Genomic DNA, 19,637 nt, shown 5'->3' on the forward strand with positions numbered 1-19,637 from the left:
ATCCTAACTCTAGTCCTCCCCAGTCGCTCAATAACCAGGGGAAATCTAGAATCAAAATACATCCAAAAAAGCATGTTAATTACTTCTGGACCAAGACAGAGCCTGCATTCCAGCTGAAAGTCGGGGGCAAGGGCATTGGAGCCCGGTGTCTGATGGCTGATTGTCCCCGCCCCTGATCCACAGCTCCACCTTATAATTTTCACATTGCTCCCTCCATTCCAACTTTCTTTCCTCTTCTCGCCTCCTTTAGCTTCTTCTCATCCTTCTCCAATCCCTCTTCCTCCTCCTTAAATGTTATGCAGCAGCCACACGAATACACTGCACTGGAGACCACAAAAATAAACTCAACGGAGAGATCTTGACCCATCGCAAAACTTTACAACCTAAAAACACACCATGTTCTACTCCCCAGTGGCACCCAAACCTGGCTGTGCCTCACAGTCCGTTGGGTGAAGTTTGTGAAAATTGACATTAGTGGGCTTTATTCCAAAACTATTAAATCAGAATCCTTGAGTATGGGATCAGAATCGCTCTACTTTTAAAATAATAATTACAATACAATTTTAAAGTTTCTCTGTTGCTTCTAAGTTCCAGTCAGTTTAAGAACCATAGACTGTACAACTAAACTGCAAAACTCTATCAAGCTCCTTTCCCCTCTTTTCTTTGATGATTTTTTAGCTCCTTCATTCCCATCACCCTCTCAACTTATGATGCCATGTGGCTTTATTTCCTGAGAATTTACTATATTTGCTTTCATATGAGCAATGAGAACCCAGAAATGGTAAGAGAAAGAAAGGCAAAGGGGTTGGAGGGAACCGGAAGGACTACGCAGACAAGGACCTATGGAGGCAGAAGGTGTGAGAATGCACACAGAGGACAGGTGGGAATAGGAGTGAGGGGGAGGGGGGCAGGTGTCGGCAGGGGTAGGTGGGAGGGGTGGGTGACAGCATCCTGGAGTCTGGCTATAGTTGTCTGTTGTCATGGCAACACGACGCTGAAAGACTGAAGGCTGCTGCTCTCTACAACACTGGACCACATGTTCTCAAGGCAGCAGAATGCATCCAGGACACATGGTGGCCAGCCATGAGGTCTTGGGGGTGTGCCAGGAATCCTCAGCCCAAGGCAGGCTACACTGGCTGTGCCATTACACTACCTCCCACCCTCAATGCCCACACCCTCCACCCCCAAATCTTGCCCTGGGTGCTCTGTTCCCTGTGGCACTGTTCTCAGTGCCAGAAGCCCCATTCGGAAAGGGGGGAAATTCTATTGGGCTGCAATGATGTAGGTGCAAATCTAGGAACTGGCCACTGGCCACTGGGAACTCTATGAACTCAAAAGGACAGGAAACTACTCAGGGAGAGGAAAGCCAATCTCAATGTTTCTAACTTCTTCCATTGCAGAGCTAATGTGTCCCCAAGTCAGTAAACAAATTTTGTAAAAAACAACAAAACCACATCACTGGTACATATATCAAGAGTAAAATGATGTTCAATTCCAGAGGAATTTGTATTCAATCATATCAGAAATGATAATAGCATTGATTTATTAAAACCAGGAGTGTTCCTAGCAGAGTAATGAGTCCTGTAAATGTTATTTTCTTTTCTTCCATAATAGCTCTTTGAAGTTGATGCGTATTAACTCCATCACAGAGGTGAGAAGAAACAGATCACAGAAGTCACACAAGGCCGAGGTCACTCAGCTTCTGAAAGATGGAGCCAGGGCTCAAAATGCACCAGGGTGTATGTCCCCTCCACCACACTCTACTGCTTTCATCTGAAAAGATGCTAGGTCAAGTTACACTGCTCCCTTCTTACACTTTCTAGAATGGAATAAAAATACCCATCTTTCTGCTAAGACTCAGATTCTCATGTTCTCCTCATACAAATCTCAAGCGCCACCTCCTCAGAGACCTTCCCTGACAACCCTAAAACAGCCTACAATATCCCTTTCTGCTATTTTCATGAAAACATTCTCCACTACTTGAAATAACACTGTTCCATTTATGTGTTTGTTTATTGTCACTCAATGTACCATGAGGACAAGACCTCTCTTATGGACTGTATCTTTAAGACCTTGAACAGTTCCTGACACCCAGCAGACACTTAATAAATATTTTTGGAATGAATGAATAAATCAAGGAGAAAGGCTGTTGTTTGCTAAAGCAGGTTTCAAAATCCCTTCCTTCTACCATTGGAAACTTAATTGCACTGATTAAATTTCCTTGGTGTTACCTGGCTGATTTGCATGTCTCAGGAATTGCATACGTTTATCTTTCAAAACTTTTTGAAAATGTTTGTTTCTTTCTGCATCTCCCTTTGAAAGAAGCTAATAAAGTCAAGATAATCATCAGCACCCATCTGCTTTGCATGATAAAAGCTTTGCTCTGCCACCCCAGAATGCACCCTGACCTGAGACTGTCCTCTTGCCATGACTGATGGAGATTAAGTGGATGTGAGTGCCAAGATATTGACTGCTGGCATCTGGCAGGTGTGAAGAATGGAAGGATGAGAGACAGCAGCCTGGACAGAGATAAGGAAGGTAACTTGCCAGTAACCAGAGATGAATCCTAGCATCCCTTTTCATTTGGGTTTAAAATATTTTTAATTGCTACTGACAGCTGCTGCACTGAAATAATGAATCCAGCCACACATGTAAATGAGTGTATATTAAGGACTTAGCCTGAGGTTATATGTTAGGATCTGCAGATATGGAAAGGCAAATGACATAGTCCCTTGTTCTCATGAAGCCTGTAGTTGAGCAAGACAGGCAGCTAGTAAAAAACGATGGCGATTCATTACAATTGTGATGAGGATGATGAAAAGTATGAAATGGAAGAGAATAAAGGGGAAAGAGGCAAAAATTTTTACTTTAGGGGAGAGAATAAGAAAAATCTGAAAGCAGGACATTGGATGAGGAGGGCAGCCTAGGGGAGATGCTCTGTCCTGAGCACTGAGAAGAGAAAGAGACAGGCAACCAACCGTGGTGGGAAACACACACACATGCGAATGCACATAAAACAGAGAAGCAAAAGCAAACCCAAGGAGAAAGGAGCACAGAAAAGGATGCTCAAAATGAGCCTCGCTGCCCTGACGTTCCACCAAAGCAGAGCTGCCTAACTGTATCACCCCACCTCTCAGCACTGCCTCAGGTCCCAGGGATCCAGAATATATGAGCCAGTTACCACGGAGCTTGGTGAGTTCTGATCCTGTCATGGATGCCTTGCATTTATATTCACATCACTATACTGACTCATTCATGTATTCAATGGAGACTTACTGAAAACCTCTCACAGACCCACTCTTACCGATTCCTGCTATTTACCAGGCCTTTTCTAAGTGCTGTTTAATGGCTTTACCTAATAACCTTAAGAAACAGGGTCTATATTTGCCACCATTTTAGAGATGAGGAATCCAAGATTCAGAGAAGTCAAGTTATTTGCCAAGGGTCACACAGTAAATGGTGGAGCCAGGAAACATCCAGGCAACGAGACTCCAGGGTGCCCCTCTTCACTGAGATGTTGGTGTTACCAGATTCCTAGGGCTGCCCTAAGAGATGCATCACACTCTTGGCAGCTTAAAACAATAGAAAAATTGTTTCTCACGGTTCCAGAGGCCAGAGCCTAAAATCAAGTGTCAGCGGGATCATGTTACTTCTTTTTAAAAAAAAAAAAACAAAAAACTCTTTATTTTGTACTGCTGCTGCTGCTAAGTTGCTTCAGTCATGTCCGACTCTGTGCGACCCCATAGATGGCAGCCCACCAGGCTCCGCCATCCCTGGGATTCTCCAGGCAAGAACACTGGAGTGGGTTGCCATTTCCTTCTCCAATGCAGGAAAGCGAAAAGTAAAAGTGAAGTTGTTCAGTCGTGCCCGACTCTTAGTGACCCCATGAACTGCAACCTACCAGGCTCCTCCGTCCATGGGATTTTCCAGGCAAGAGTACTGGAGTGGGGTGCCATTGCCTTCTTCGGATTTTGTATTGAGGTGTAGCCAATTAACAATGTTGTGATAGCTTCAGGTGCACAGCGAAGGGACTCAGCCATACATATACATGGATCCATGGTCACCCAAACTCCCCTCCCACCCAGGCTAAGTAGAGTTCCCTGAGCTCTACACCAGGTCTTTGTTGATTATCCATTTTAAATACAGCATTGGCTCCAAGGGAGAATCTTCCCTGGCCTCTTCCAGCTTCTGGTGGTTTACTTGGTTTGTGGCTAAATAACTCCAGACTCCATACCACGCCTTCTCATCTTCCATCTCCTAGAAGGACATGTGTCACTGGACTTAGGGCCTGTCTGGCTAATCCAAGATGATCTCATCATAAGAATCTAATTTACATCCTTAAAGATCCTTTATTCAAATGAGGTCACATTCACAGGGTCCAGGAGTTAGCACACAGATCTATCTTTGCGGCCACCACTCAATCCACTGGCGTGTGTATAGAGAGTGTCCATTTTTATAACTGCCAATCATGTAATAACAGTTGGCTGTTGTTATTCAGTCACTAAGTCATATCTGACAGAGAATCAGTGATGTTATCTAACCATCTCATCCTCTGTCATCCCCTTCTCCTTCTGCCCTAAATCTTTCCCAGCATCAGAACTTTTCCAATAAGTTAGCTCTTTGCATCATGTGGCCAAAGTATTAGAGCTTCAGCTTCAGCATCAGTCCTTCCAACAAATATTCAAAGCTGATTTCCTTTAGGATTGACTGGTTGAATCTCTTTGCTGTCCAAGGGACTCTCAAGAGTCTCCTCCAGCACCACAATTTGAAAACATCAATTCTTTGGGAACTCAGCCTTCTGCATGGTCCAACTCTCACATCTGTACATGACTGCTGGAAAAACCATAGCTTTGATTCTACAGATCTTTGTCAGCAAAGCAGTATCTCTGCTTTTAATACGCTGTCTAGGTTTGTCATAGCTTTTCTTCTAAGTTGGCTACTGCTATGCACCAGACACTACGGCATGTGCCGGGAACACAAAAGTTAGTAAAGCCTGGCCTGCACCAGAGTGGGCCCATTGTACAGCAAACGAGACAGATAAGGAAACAAATGTGTTATCATAAAAGCCCTTAAATAGGGCACAGGTGAAACACAAAAAATAAAAAGAAGAAATAAGAAATTCTGTGAAGATCAGAGTCAGAAAAGGGCGCACAGACGTGCCATGATTTCTCTTGGAAAGTGAGTAGGTTCTTCAGGGTGGACGAGGAGGGGGAGAGGAGGCAGCAAGCCAAAGCTGTAAACCATCAAGGACCAGTCCAAGGAGTGGTAACTAACTCAGTGTGTCTTCATGACACGGGAGGGCCAGGAGGTGAAGAGGAAATCCTGGAGGAGTGGCCTGGGACCACATCCCAGAAGGTGTCCTGGTCTCAGCTGTGCGAAGCCAGGGGAAAGTTTTAAATGAAAGTGTGTCTCAGTCGGATCTGAGTTCGTAAAGAATCACACAGGCAATCTGCCATGTGGTGAGAGGCATAGAGGGCAGGAGTGCTCAGACGGCAGGGGACCCACAACAAGGCTTTATTTATTTAACTTTTTATTTTATGTTGGAGGATAGTCCATCAGCAATGTTGTGACAGTTTCCGGTGGACAGCAGAGGGACTCGGCCATACATATACACGTATCCATTCTCCTCTCAAATGCTGAGTGTCGCGGCACTAGCAGTGAAGAATCTGCCTATCAATGCAGGGGATGCAAGAGACTCGGGTTCAATCCCTGAGTTGGGAATATCCCCTGGAGGAGGAAATGGCAACCCACTCTAGTGTTCTTGCCTGGAAAATTCCATAGATAGAGGAGCCAGGTGGGCTACAGTCCACGGGGCCACAGAGAGTCGGACACAGCTAAGCACACACATTCTCCCCCCAAATTCTCCTCCCATCCAGGGTGCCACAGATTGAGCAGAGTTCCTTGTGCTATACAGTAGGACCTTATTGGGTATCCATTTTAAAAAGCAGCATATACATGTCGATCCCAAACTCCCTGACTATTCCTTCCCCTCATCCTTCCCTCCCTAGTAACCGAAAGGAAGGCTTCCTTACGGTTTGCAGGCAGAACTGTCCTAAGGGGAGGGGAGGGGCCGGTTGAGTCCCAGATTGGTCAGTTGCTCCCTGCTGCTTTATACAGAAGCCTCTCTTTCCCCTTGTTCATGTTCTTATCTAAGAAGTTTTTTTAGCTCTTTCCCATTTCCCCCTCCTCTGGCCGTCCCTCAGATGGGGCTTCTATTCTGGACACACTTCCCTCTTAGTCCCCTTGTTGGTTCTGAGCCTCTCCTCCACCCTCCTACTTTCAATGATCCTCTCCTTGCTAACAAGGCGCATCTCTTAATTTCCAGCCCAAATCACTCTCTTTAACCTCCAGTCCCAAACCCAGCTGCTTCCCAGACACTTCCCCTTCTGTGACCTAACCATGTTTCAATCCTACTCAGCCTCATTCCTGCTGTCACCAAATCTGCGACAGATCTGACGACTCCTGTCATCACGCTTGTAACAGCACTGAAAGGGTCATCGGTGTTCAGTGCCGCAGAAGGGCACCAACGGCTTGAAAAGCCCGTTTGATTGGCCATTTTGGATAAAGGGAAAGATGAGGACATGAAAACTGCAATTTCAAATGATCATTTAAGGAATTTAACTATGAAAAGAAACAGCGAGGGAGGAAAAACTGGGGTCAAGGAAAGCTTTCAGGTTTGTTTATTTATTGATATGAGAGTGATCTGAACAGGTTCAATGAGGGCAAAATTGACATTCTGGGCAAGACTATTCTTGCCTGGTGGGTACTATCCTATGTACTGCAGGACACAACACTCCCGGCCTCTGGGTTCTAAGCACTGGTACCGGGCGCGCGCACACCACTAAGCTAGAGGGCAGATTCCAGCAAGGAGGAGGAAGTGGATAATTAAAGGGAAAAGGGACATAATTGACAAGCCAAGGCCCAAGTTCTGGAGGACACATGCACAAAAGAAGTTTGGTATGAAGCAGGAGAAATGACAGATGAGAGATGCTGAGCCTTAGAGTTACACAGATACTGGTTGTATTTCCAGGTGATCACTTAACTTCCTTTGAGAGATACTGTTGATGAACCTCAAAGCTGGTCCCAACACTTGTCTCCTTGCCACTCTATCCAGGAGCCTGCAACCCCCACGGGGTGGCCATGTGATAAGATATGGGGTTGTGAGATCCAGGATATGGGGAAGACTTTTCCTGATGTAATAGCCACCTCTGCCTGTCCCTGCTTTTGGGTATGACTGGGATACCTACCGCTAGAGCAGCCTCCTCATTTCCATGATCAAAATGTCAAGAGAACCCCAGAGATGAGCCCTGACTTCCTCAGTGTGTGGACTGGGAGTTTTAAAGTCAACCAAAAAAGGTAAAACTTCAGTCTCACAATTTTTCTAGCTATGTGACTTTGGCCACAATACATAAACTCTCTCTGATTTCTTTTCCCTGTCAAATGAAATAATACTATGTATTTCATAGGATTGCTTAAGAATTAACATACTCATTAACATCATGACTGGCACAAAGTTGGCATCTTATGATATAAGCTTTGTTACTGTCTTGTCCTTCCCACCTCTATGTCTTAATTCTGCTCATCCCCCAAGAGTGTCCTAACCCCGCCATTTGCTCTTGAAGAAAGAGCAAGAAATACCAAATGCTGTCCCAAGAAATATCATATCACAAACAACTAAGAAGCAAGGTAAAACCTCAAAGTCACTGAAACATAGGGAAGAAGCATAAAGTGGGCTATGAACAGCGTGGCCATCTTGGTTTCAAGATTCTGTTGGAGATGGAAACGTACAAGAGCAGATGGAAGCAGTTAAGACTATGTACAGCAGGGGTCTCCAACCTTCTGGGCTCTAATGCCTGATGATCTAAGGTGCAGCTGCTGTAATAGTAATAGAAATAAAGTGCACAGTGAAGTAATGCACTTGAATCCTCCTTAAACCATCCCCCCAGCCCTGATTCCATGGGAAATTGTCCCTGGTGCCAAAAAGGTTGGGGACTGCTGATTTACAGGGTTACACACCACTGCTGGCTCAACTCCCTCCAAACCTATTTCCATTAGGTAAGGGGAGGAGGAAGGAGTATAGACAGAGTGAGAGGAGGAGATGGGGACAAAGGAGAATAAGGGCTATCTTCCTCACCCCAGTTGGATTCCAAAGCAAGGCTCTCTACACAGAAAATTAGAATGCTAATCAAAGTATGAATTCTCAGCCAAGAAATTTAGAAACAAAGGAATCATAGCAACAGATGCCAGAGTAAGAATATTTTCACCTGTCCTTCAGGGAGGAACAAGGTAAGGAGCATGACACACATCTTAGTTACTGCTCTATATCTGATCAATGCATCTATTTTCAGACCCTGATCCTTTACTCAGAGGCATACCTGCTCTCTTCCATTCTTGCAGCATTAGAGCTTGGATCTTCTATTCTTTGGCCTGATCCTACTGCAAGTCTCACTTTCTGGGTTCCTTCCTACAACCTTCCCAAGCTCTTTCATTGGTCCTAATGGGTGTTCCTTGGAAGGAATGATGCTAAAGCTGAAACTCCAGTACTTTGGCCACCTCATGTGAAGAGTTGACTCATTGGAAAAGACTCTGATGCTGGAAGGGATTGGGGGCAGGAGGAGAAGGGGACAACAGAGGATGAGATGGCTGGATGGCATCACCGACTCGATGAGCCTGAGTTTGAGTGAACTCCGGGAGATGGTGATGGACAGGGAGTCCTGGTGTGCTGCGATTCATGGGGTCACAAAGAGTCAGATGCGATTGAGTGACTGAACTGAACTGAATTGAAAGTATCTGTTTGCCCAGCACTTTTCCAACTATTTTATTTCATTTTATCTTCAAAATGTTGTAAAGTGCACAGGGCAGAAAACAAAATTTAAATCTTATAAAACAGAAGTATCATGGAGTATCCATGAGTATCATAAAGCTAAAGCAATTTGTTTGTCTCAATTCCCAAAGCTCGTAAGAGTGGAGACTGAAACAACTCACGACTTACAATTCTTAGTGCAGAGCTTTGTTGGGCAGAATTGTATAAATAGAAAGCACAGGCTTCAAAATAGGTACTTCTGGGATCTGAATCCCAGTCCCATTGCTCATCAGCTGTGATATCTTGGACTAGTTACTTAACCTATCTGAGCTAAAATCTGAAAACCCAAGAAAGAGTTCAGCAAATCAGCAGAGAAACCTCCTGGAAAGAAATGCAAGTTTATGTCTAGCTTCAGTTCATTATTTGGATTCAGATGGGCATCCTAAATCCAGCATCTCAGGGAGAATAAAAGCAATTATAACAAAGGCAAAATAAAATAGACACTTTATACTCAGGTGGGGAACTGCCAAAAATCACCTCATACATTTTTAAATGGATTCTGCTACTATTCTAAACAGTCTCTTGCAACAAGCGCCTAGCAGTTCTTTCCTCATTAGAGTTTTCCCTTAAATGAATGTGCCCCTTTTGGGCTGGCCCTGGAGGGGCTACATCACGGATGAGTCTCAGCCTCCCTGGTGGGGTGAGACTGACGCTCCCACCACACCTCAGAGCCCATTCCCAGGTTTCCACCTGAGCTGCCTCCTTGGTTGGTCTGCAGTTCAGCAATGTCTCTATAATTGGCTATGATTCTAATCAATTCTCCTGTATCATGAAGCCGTCTCCCTTTCTTCTGCTCCTGCCCTTCAGCTTAGCCTACTGAATGCTTTGCTGGACACTTAGTGAAGCACCTGCTTTGTATGACTTCATTTAATTTTCAACAACCCTGTAATAGAATACATTATAATCCCCATGATACAGACAAGAAAACCAAGGCTTAGAGTAAGTGGTTGGTAAGTTGGCCAGATCCTCACACCTAGCAAGTGGTTGTTAAAACTGCTCTGACTCTGAATTCTGAGCTTAAAAGACCTCTGCTCCACCAGCTCCCATGCTTCTTTCTGCCACGGTACAAGAGCATTTCCTCAAAGGGAAAGTACAGCACTAATTAATATTTGTGATTAATTAGCATATGCAAAAAAGTAAGCTGACCAGATGCTGAACTCACGTCTCCCTACTTGTGCCAAAAAGTCTTTATAATTCCATATGCTACCTTCCTTCCATCACAGACTCCCTGCATCGGGAATTTCATCCCTGTAAAGCCATCTTTCACAAAGACACGTAATAAGTGAGCTTTATTTCAAACAAACAAACAAAAAACCGAGTCAAAACAGTGGCAATTTCCTATCTCTTAGAAGAAGAAAGCAAAAGAGAAGGCTTAGTCACCATCCTTCAGGTGGGCAACTGCACCTTCAAGACTACGCCTTACATGCAATAAAGCTGTATTTCTTAGATTTGGCTGCATTCGTTCCACTTTCAAATGCGTTGTCCTATTGCCCCCATAGTTGATTCAGTGTTGTCAAACTCCATGTCCCCATTCTATGTCGGTAAAATATGGTCATGGTACCAAAAATACACTTCTATCAAAAAAAAAAAAAAAAAGCTAGCCTCAGAATTTGAAGTTATTTTATTTTTGAAACTTGTCCCCAAAGCTTATTTCTTGAAGATCTGGGGGCCTCTTTTCATTTGCCTTCCACTCAACCTCTTTAGCCTGTGAATGTCCCTCTGTCACAGCTGCCCACCATCGGTGTGTTGCTGCCTTTGGGGTCCCGGTGGTCCTTGGGCCCCTCCCTATGCCTGCTGCTGCAGATGCCCCCTGCCCATCGGGGCTTCTCACCCCCGGGACTGAACCTTCAACCCTCCCACTTCTGTGGCACCAGGCTTTTCTGCTTGCTTCTTTCTCCTTTTTCTTCTTTCTACCTGCCTTTCAGAAACTTCTTTTCAGGTCCAAAGTCAGTTAGATATTACGTAAGCTATTTTGAGGGAAGTGCCTAAAAATCTGGAGAAGGAAATGGCAACCCACTCCAGTATTCTTGCCTGGAGAATCCCAGGGATAGAGGAGCCTGGTAGGCTGCCGTCTATGGGGTCGCACAAAGTCGGACATGACTAAAGCGACTTAGCAGCAGCAGCCTAAAAAGCATTACCTACCTCCTTTTTTGATGGAGAGAGAAAAAGATAAGATGGGATCTGGAGGTGTGGCTGTGGTGTGGGGGGAGAGTACGGGGGGTGAGATCAGAGAGGAATTCTCATTACAATGACCCAGAAGAGGCCTCCTCACTGGCTTCCATCTTGCGTTTTTACCCCTGGAGCTGGTAGCCAATGGGCCCCCTACAGAATTATGCTACTCAATGGCACCCCACTCCAGTACTCTTGCCTGGAGAATCCCATAGACGGAGGAGCCTGGTGGACTGCCGTCTATGGGGTCGCACAGAGTTGGACACGACTGACGTGACTTCACTTTCACTTTTCACTTTCATGCATTGGAGAAGGAAAAGCAACCCACTCTAGTGTTCTTGCCTGGAGAATCCCAGGGACGGGGGAGCCTGGTGGGCTGGTATCTATGGGGTGGCACAGAGTCGGACATGACTGACACGACTTAGTAGCAGCAGCAGCAGCAGCAAGCTTCCACTATTTCATATCTCATTAATCCTCTCCTCTAGTCAGACTCCAATATTGCCACAATGAATCAAGCAATTGATCCCTGTCGTCAGATGACATCTCCCACCACTAGGTAAAAGAGGAAGAAGTAAAGAATATCATGGTATGTGAGACCTTAGCCAGATTCTCCATTCTCTTGAGAGGTCATCAAGCACATGGCCTACGGAGCCAGCCACCAATGTTAAAGTCCTGGATGTCACTTACTGGCAGCATCATTTGGGAGGTTATTCAACCTTTCTGAGACTGTTTTCTCATCTGCTAAATGGAAATGAATAAATACCACTTAGCTCACTGGGCTGTTGAGAGTGTAAAATAAGATAATGTAGGCAAAGCAATATGTGCCCAGCACATGGTAGACACTCAAAGCACCTCGGATACATCAATGAACAAGAGAGGCTTGTCTCTCCACACCACCTGCACGGTTCCTCAACTTATTACACTGTTATTATTATGCATTTGTAAGAGGCGTAACAAATAACTGCAAAAAAGAGACACAATCAACCAGTTTAGCCAACAACCTTTTATACTGGGGAGGGGTGAACCTGAAACAACATAGGTTGCACAAAAGCCCACAGATGCTAAATTGATCAATCATTTCCACCTGTCTTGCTCTCACAGTAACTTTGCACTTATTTATCACTCAAAAATTTGTCTCATCCATCTTGGCATTCTTTCCATGCATATTGTGCCCTCAAAATGCCACTGCTAAAATATAATCCACTAAGGACAAAAATCTTCCTGAAGTAAAAACTCAGGAAGTTTTGCTATGCGTGCTTATGTATGACTAAGTCACTTCAGTTGTATCCAACTCTTTGCAACCCTAAGGACCATAGCTCACCAGGCTCCTCTGTCCATGGGATTCTCCAGGCAAGAATACTAGAGTGGATTGCCATGCCCTCATCCAGGGCATCTTCCCAACCCAGGGACTGAACCCACGTCTCTTACGTCTCCTGCATCAGCAGGCAGATTCTTTACCACTAGTGCCATCTGGGAAGCCCTAGTTCTTGCTATAGTATAGTATAGTCTTAGTCACTCAGTTGTATCCAACTCTCTGAGCCCACCAGGCTCCACTGTCCATGGGATTCTTCAAGCAAGAGTACTGGCGTGGGTTGCCATTCCCTTCTCCAGGAGATCTTTCCAACCCAGAAATCGAATCCAGGTCTCCTGCATGGATTCTTTACTAGATGAGCTACAAGGGAAGTTTTTGCTGTGTTAAAGTCACTCAGTCGTGTTCGCCTCTTTGCAACCCCATGGACTATACAGTTCACTGCATTCTCCAGGCCAGAATGCTGGACTGGGTAGCCCTTCCCTTCTCCGGGGATATTCCCAACCCAGGGACTGAACCCAGGTCCCCCACATCGCAGCCAGATTCTTTACCAGTTGAGCCACAAAGGAAGCCCAAGAATGAGTGGGTAGCCTATCCCTTCTCCAGCAGATCTTCCCAACCCAGGAATCTAACTGGGGTCTCCTGCATTGCAGGTGGATTCTTTACCAACTGAGCTATCAGGGAAGCAACTTTTTGCTATAGTCAGTCTGTAATTTCCATTCTGTTCAAGTTTATCCCACTTCCCTTAATATGAGCTCATTGTGGCAGCATTTTTCTAGCATCCTTGCCTGTGCCTTTATCCATGCGAATGGGACAATATCTTTCTCATATGGTACTGAAGTTCCTCCATTTAGTACTTTCCATTTGACCTTTCCTAGACTGAATAAAGCAAGCTCCTAAACGGACATGAGGCGTCTCCGCCTGCTGCCAACAGATGGCGATAGGGATCATCTAAGGTTATTTCACTCTGTTAAGCCCTGCACCCTGATGGTTCTCTGCTTGCCAAGTTGCAGGCTTATAGTGTCTGTGCTAGGTTTTGAGGTGTTTGCAAACATCATTAACCCCACAACATGTCTTTTAAGTACAAAACTGAAGGCAGTTTTGAAAATGACGTTAAGAAGTATAAGATGACAATGCAAAACACTGTAAGAAACCCAAAGTGATACAAAACAAATACTGCCTCTGTGAAACGGATCATTCTAAGATGATATGATATGATATGAATGACTAAGATATGAATGATATGATATGAATGACTGCTAAGACAATATGTATGTGAAAATAACTGTACTTAAGCAATAAGCAGTGACCATTGTATAAAGCAAGGAAAAATAACTAATCGAAAAATGTAAAAACAAAACATAACTGGAGACAAAACACTTTTCCTGCAGTTAGAGGGTAAGCACCAGTGTCACGGGATAATTACTTTGTCATGTGACAATTAATCTAATATTAATGCAGCAGAGACTATGATTTATTTGAGGCCTTACAGCAGTGGTCCTCAGCCTTAACTGCACACTAGAATGATCTGGGGAGCTTTTAAAAATCCTGAAGCCCAGACTGTGCCCCAGAACCTCTAGGGGTAGGACTCAGGCACTGGTTGTGCAGAAAGCTCTTAGGAAATTCCAATGCGCGGTCAAGGTTAAGAACCACCACCTTTCAAAGCTCAGCCTGGGGAAAAACACAGCTGTGACTGGTTCTATGGATTAAAATCCATTCATATGTGCAGATCGATGCATGTTGAGCCTCGACACCTTAGCAAGAAGTACTTCTCGAGGACATCTGTATCTCCAAGGAGATAAACTACCTGCCTCAAGGGATTTTGCTTTTTAGATTCCAGAAACTGGTATGGGGAGAGAAAGGATATTATCAAGGAAGAATAGAGTTTGGAAGGAGCTATTCATTCATGTATTTGAAAAACATTTATCACCAAGCTACCAGCTTCAACATCTCTTAGCCATTTTGGTAAATTCATTTACAAACGAGTGGACACATAACCCGTTCAAAACAGAAGGAGCTTCTAGATACGAGCAGCTTGCCCTCACTTTCATCTCCAGTTAGACTAGTTCCTGGACTATCCCCTCACCCAGTGCATTCTGGGTACCCTCCATCTTTCATAACCAGATTTGGCATGTAAACAAATGGATCATTTAGTTCTCATACACAGCCCTCAGGCTCTTCTCACCGCAACCCCCTTTTACCTTGTCCGCCATTATCATCGAGGAGCCCCCGTGGATGCCCAGGATGGGGGTGAGGGTCTGGGCTGAAATGAAGTCGAGGATCTGGGCAATGGCTTCCTGGTCTGTGTCATCAGCAAACACCACCCCCTGGATCTTCCGGTCGGACATGAGATCACAGATGCGGGTTATGATGCTCTTTGGGTCCGTCTCGTTCATGGCCACCAGCTCCACGCGGGGCACCACGGAGAGATGGTGGAAATCATCTTTCTCGTGGGCGTCCTTGATGGCCACCTCGTCTGAAGTGCCCACGAGGATAACAGCAATGCCGATGCTGGGCGGGCTCTTCTGAGAACGAGCTCTGCTGCCGGACACGGCCAGGACAGCCAGCACCAACCAGAACTTGGGGGAACAGCACTCCGCTCTGGGCTTCATCTTCAACTCGTCGACTCCCTGGAAACATACACACACACAGAGGTTAAATTACAACCTACACTGTCTAGGGAGAGGCTGGATACCCCAAGTCAAGGAACTTATCTCCTTTTCCTGATCCTCAAACCCAACTTTTATCTTCTAGTTTGGTTTCTTATCTCTTGTGTTTGAGCAGTAGAGTAAGAGGGGAAAAAAAAAACAAAAAAAAAAAACAAAAAAAAAACAACTTTCCCAAAGCATCAGAAATCCTTGAGCAAGACAGTAAGAGATGTTATTGCTCTAGCCATCATCAGCAGACAGGCAAGGACAAGCCATGGGAAGAGGATGCAAGTGGTCCAGGCAGTCACGCCAAGTACACCAACACAGGATTCTCCAAAAAGGAGTCTGACTGTTGCTGTGAGATCCCTGGTACCCCAGTCACAACCCATCCTATAATGGCTCTTGAGGCCAAAGGATGGCAAAGGCCAGGCAAAATGACCAGCAAAATGGGCTCAGCAGAGGCTACCAACAAAACATGACCTGGAGCAGCCGGATATAGGAAGCTACAAACACTGAAGCCCCCATTCTTGCTACCTGTACTTCGTATTCAACTCAAAGAGGAAAAGAGCCTGCAGATTCTTCAGTAACCCATCTGCCTCTTATTACTAAATCAAAAGAAACCCATACATAGGCAGTACTTTTAAAAATATCTCCTTTGATCCTTACAATAACCCAGCAGGGGGAAAATAAGAAAAAAATTATTATCACCATTTTATGGATGTTGAAGCAAAGCCTAAGAAATCTGAGACTGTGAGCCAATTAAGTGAAATGAACATGCACTCAGATCTTCCAGCTTTCAGGCCAGTTTACATCACACTGCCTCTTACATCATCAGTTATTATGAGGATAGTTTTATTCCCATTTGATTATACATTGAAGTATGGTGATTTTGACAAATGCTATTAAATTACTGATAGAGTCTCCTTCCTGAAATGACTGACTTCATGTCTGCATACAATTCATCACTTTCTACCTTTACAACGATCTGCTGCCTATCAGCCCTGGGATTTCTTTGGAAGGAATGATGCTAAAGCTGAAACTCCAGTACTTTGGCCACCTCATGCAAAGAGTTGACTCATTGGAAAAGACTCTGATGCTGGGAGGGATTGGGGGCAGGAGGAGAAGGGGACGACAGAGGATGAGATGGCTGGATGGCATCACCGACTCAATGGATGTGAGTTTGAGTGAACTCCAGGAGATGGTGATGGACAGGGAGGCCTGATGTACTGTGATTCATGGGGTCGCAAAGAGTCAGACATGACTGAGCGACTGAACTGAACTGATGCCCCTAAATATTAAACTCTGCACCAGATGGAGGGTGCAGCTCTCCACAAAGACATATAATCATTTGTTATGCATCTGAGATGTGCTAGGCACAGTATTAAGCATGTCTTCCTATGCAATCTCTTTGGTCTTCCTAGAAACCTGATAAACTAGTCATTTTATCCCCACTTCTCAAACAGAGAAACTGAAGCTCAAAACACTTATGCGATGTTGCCAAGGTCAATGGTATTACAACAGCATGCCAATACATACACATAGCATCTTTATACTCCAAGGAAATAGTCTACAAACTGCACCCCAAACCAAAACTAGGGTTTTCTTTCTTCTCCAAAGAGAGAGAGTGTGTAACCAAGGATGAAAATGCTACTTCATATCTCCTGCTTGTTTGGTGGGGGTGGGGGCGGGGACAGAGCCAAGGTGGGAGGAGAAGTAAGATATTAATAATCTAAAAGCTTTGCGAGTCTAGCAAACAAAAAGAAAACAATAATGATGAGGGTGTTGAGCAAAGAAAGATAAGGCAGTATTCAGGCAGAGCAGACTGACTGCAAAGAGCATTAATGATTTGAGGCTAAGATGCTGGGGACATTTTGTGGCTGAAGAAGCACAAAATCCAATCCAGGTCTTGGCAGAAAACATTCTGGAACCCTTGCCATTGTGGTCATCCTCCCACACTGCCAAGAAGGAGCCTTGTATCGATGGCATTGTCTTTCTTGTGCATGCAAGTGAGAGGAGTGGCTCAGTGGTACACATCTGAGCAAAGTTTGCTCTTGACGGCTTCGTTGGCTTTGTCTCTGTGGAAACAGGGAATGATGACGAGGCCCTGGCAACCTGTGTGCTGAACTGTCCCCAACAGGGCAGGGCAGCTGAGGTCTGAATTCTCCATCCCTGAGCTCCCAGCCAAGCAGCACTATATAGAGTCCAGCAGCACTGAATTCTCAAAAGAAGACAGATGGGTTTAGCATCTCAAAGAGCTATTGGCATCACATCTATTAAATTTCAAGGACTGACTCTCAAGGAGAACCAAAAGATTTAGAAGTTGGCAAAAGTAGCAACTAACTTCATTAAAGTGGGGTTCTAATCCTACCATCATCAGTCACTACATCAGATTCTTTCACACTGAAAAGTGGTCCACTCTGTCATGACAGTTTATTAACTTTAATGCACTTTCCTCTCCCATTCTGATGTTTTATTTGCTCTCTTTAAGACACCTCTTATGTTCCTCTATTTCTTCTCACACAATATATTACACTTTGTTATGTGATGGCCACTGTGACACTCGAAGAATAGACTCTGGTTTTGCTGAGCATCTCTTTTATACTCGGGATCGAGCAAAGCACTTTACAAAACAGTACATTATGGAAGATACGAGTAACAGGGACTGCAAGACAAAGAAGTCCTGTGAATACAAACTCAATTTCACACATTAGAAGGGGGCTGGTGGAGAGAAAGCTTGTCGTCCAAGATAAGCAAATTGGTTTCTCTCCCTTCCACCCACAGACCACGGTTAGTCTTCAGGAACCTGCTTTATGAAGCGGCACCCCCTCCTCTGTACTGCACTCCCCCTCCCCCGGGAGAACTGAGCATCCTGTCTCCTGGGCTCTTGCCATGGCCTGTGCGTGTCTATCTAAATACCTATTACAGTGAATTAGGGTTATGTGATGATGCATCTGCCTATCTTCACTGCTTGGTCATCTCCTGGTGGGCATGAACCTTTTCAGTTCAGTAAACAGTTATTAAGCACCTCCTCCCTAGCAGACATTGTTCTTGTCATCTGGGAGGCAATGGAGACAGGTTCTAACCTCCACGACCACAGTCTAGAAGATAGAGACACACAAGAAAACCTCACCTCGCCTGTATTTGCAGTTCCTGGGACCTAGCAGGGCCTTGGATACAACAAGGAAGGACTGAACCACTGACTTCCTACCATTATGAAATTATCAATATTTGGCCATTTTTACCTGTATTAGTAACCTATTTTACATATTATATATTTACAGTAACATTTTACCTATAATCTACCCTATGCCACACACTATAATTGCCAGGTAATTTTCATGGATTATTAAATCACATATAAACATTATATAATTTTCCCCTACATTGGCTCCCCCGATGGTTCAGTAGGTAAAGAATCCATCTGCAATGCAGAAGACACAGGAGATGTGGGTTCCATCCCTGGGTGGGAAAGTTCCCCTGGAGAAGGAAAAGGCAACCAGCTCTAGTATTTTTGCCTGGAAAATTCCATGGACAGAGGAGCCCGGTGGGCTACAGTCATGGGGTCACAAAGAATCAGACACAATTGAGCATGTGGCACATACACAAATCAGGAAACTGCTCTTCTGAGAAAGGGGTCAAGAACACGAACAGGATCACACAGCTAAGAAGGGATGGCATCGAGTTTCAAATCAAAGTTTGTCCCCAAAACCTTTGCTCTTTCCATCCTGCTGCCTCTCAGTAAGTGTGTGAATTAATGAATAAATAAATTCACTAACCAAACCAAGCTGTGTTCTTATACCAGTTCCACATTAATTTAGTACCTGAGGACGGGCAAGTCCTCATGATTGTCTCTATTTCCTCACAGGTGAAATTCAGATAATATACCTAACCTAAATACCTGAAAGAGTTTTTTAGTGAGGATCAAATGGTCATATGCAGCTGGAAGTGCTTTGAAGAATATAAAATGCTCTATAGATGCAAAGGATGTTACCTTCCCGCTTCTGTAGAAGTTGTTCAAGGAACCTGGCTATTTATGAAAGCACCAGGTCAGCATATGGGAAGTGGAGGGTGCGATGGCTGGCAGAACCTGAGAGGAAAACTATGAGGAGCCTCACAGTGCAGGGCACGAGGGGCGGTAGGAGGTATGAGTTCCGTGATGTTCTAACTCCCTGAAGACAATGTCACTTACTGGCCTGAGGGTAGCAGCAAACTCCCCAGACAGCTTACCAGTCAAGTGTAGCAGAATTCAAGAGTCATTCGGGCCAGGGACAGTAATGGGGATCAGTGAAGCTCGGCACGCCCTCAAATGACGCTGTCAATTCAGACACAAGGGTTCACAAGCAGAAACAACAAAGCAGCAGGATTAGAGAATCAGCTGTTCACCTCCTGGTCCTCTGCCTCCTCGTGGCTTGAGATGACTGGCCCTTAGATTTACAGCAAGCAGAAGACCACAGCAGCTTGCATTGATGCCCATGAGCGGAGCTGGGTAACTCTAACAGGAGCCAGTCTACACTTTGCCCACAGTGGACTCCAAGGGAAGACAGATCTGAGTGAGAAGCTGGACCAATCCTGTCCTCAGAGAAAACTGAGTCCTGGGGCAACCCCAACAGGAGGGATAAAATGTGATTTAATAGATGATTAAGTCAAA

General features: G+C 44.8%; 1 protein-coding gene across 1 annotated transcript in view; it reads right to left on the minus strand.

Annotated features, from left to right (window-relative positions):
* Window positions 1-14,953, minus strand: part of GRIN2B (glutamate ionotropic receptor NMDA type subunit 2B) — a 347,257-nt gene extending 332,304 nt beyond the window's left edge. The window contains exon 1 of the mRNA XM_055566149.1: window positions 14,543-14,953. Within this exon, the coding sequence (XP_055422124.1) occupies window positions 14,543-14,953 (411 nt within the window). The remainder of the gene's footprint in view (window positions 1-14,542) is intronic.
* Window positions 14,954-19,637: the final 4,684 nt, after the last annotated feature.

The sequence above is a fragment of the Bubalus kerabau genome, chromosome 1 (genome assembly GCF_029407905.1).
Source record: "Bubalus kerabau isolate K-KA32 ecotype Philippines breed swamp buffalo chromosome 1, PCC_UOA_SB_1v2, whole genome shotgun sequence".
Classification (NCBI taxonomy): Eukaryota; Metazoa; Chordata; class Mammalia; order Artiodactyla; family Bovidae; genus Bubalus; species Bubalus kerabau.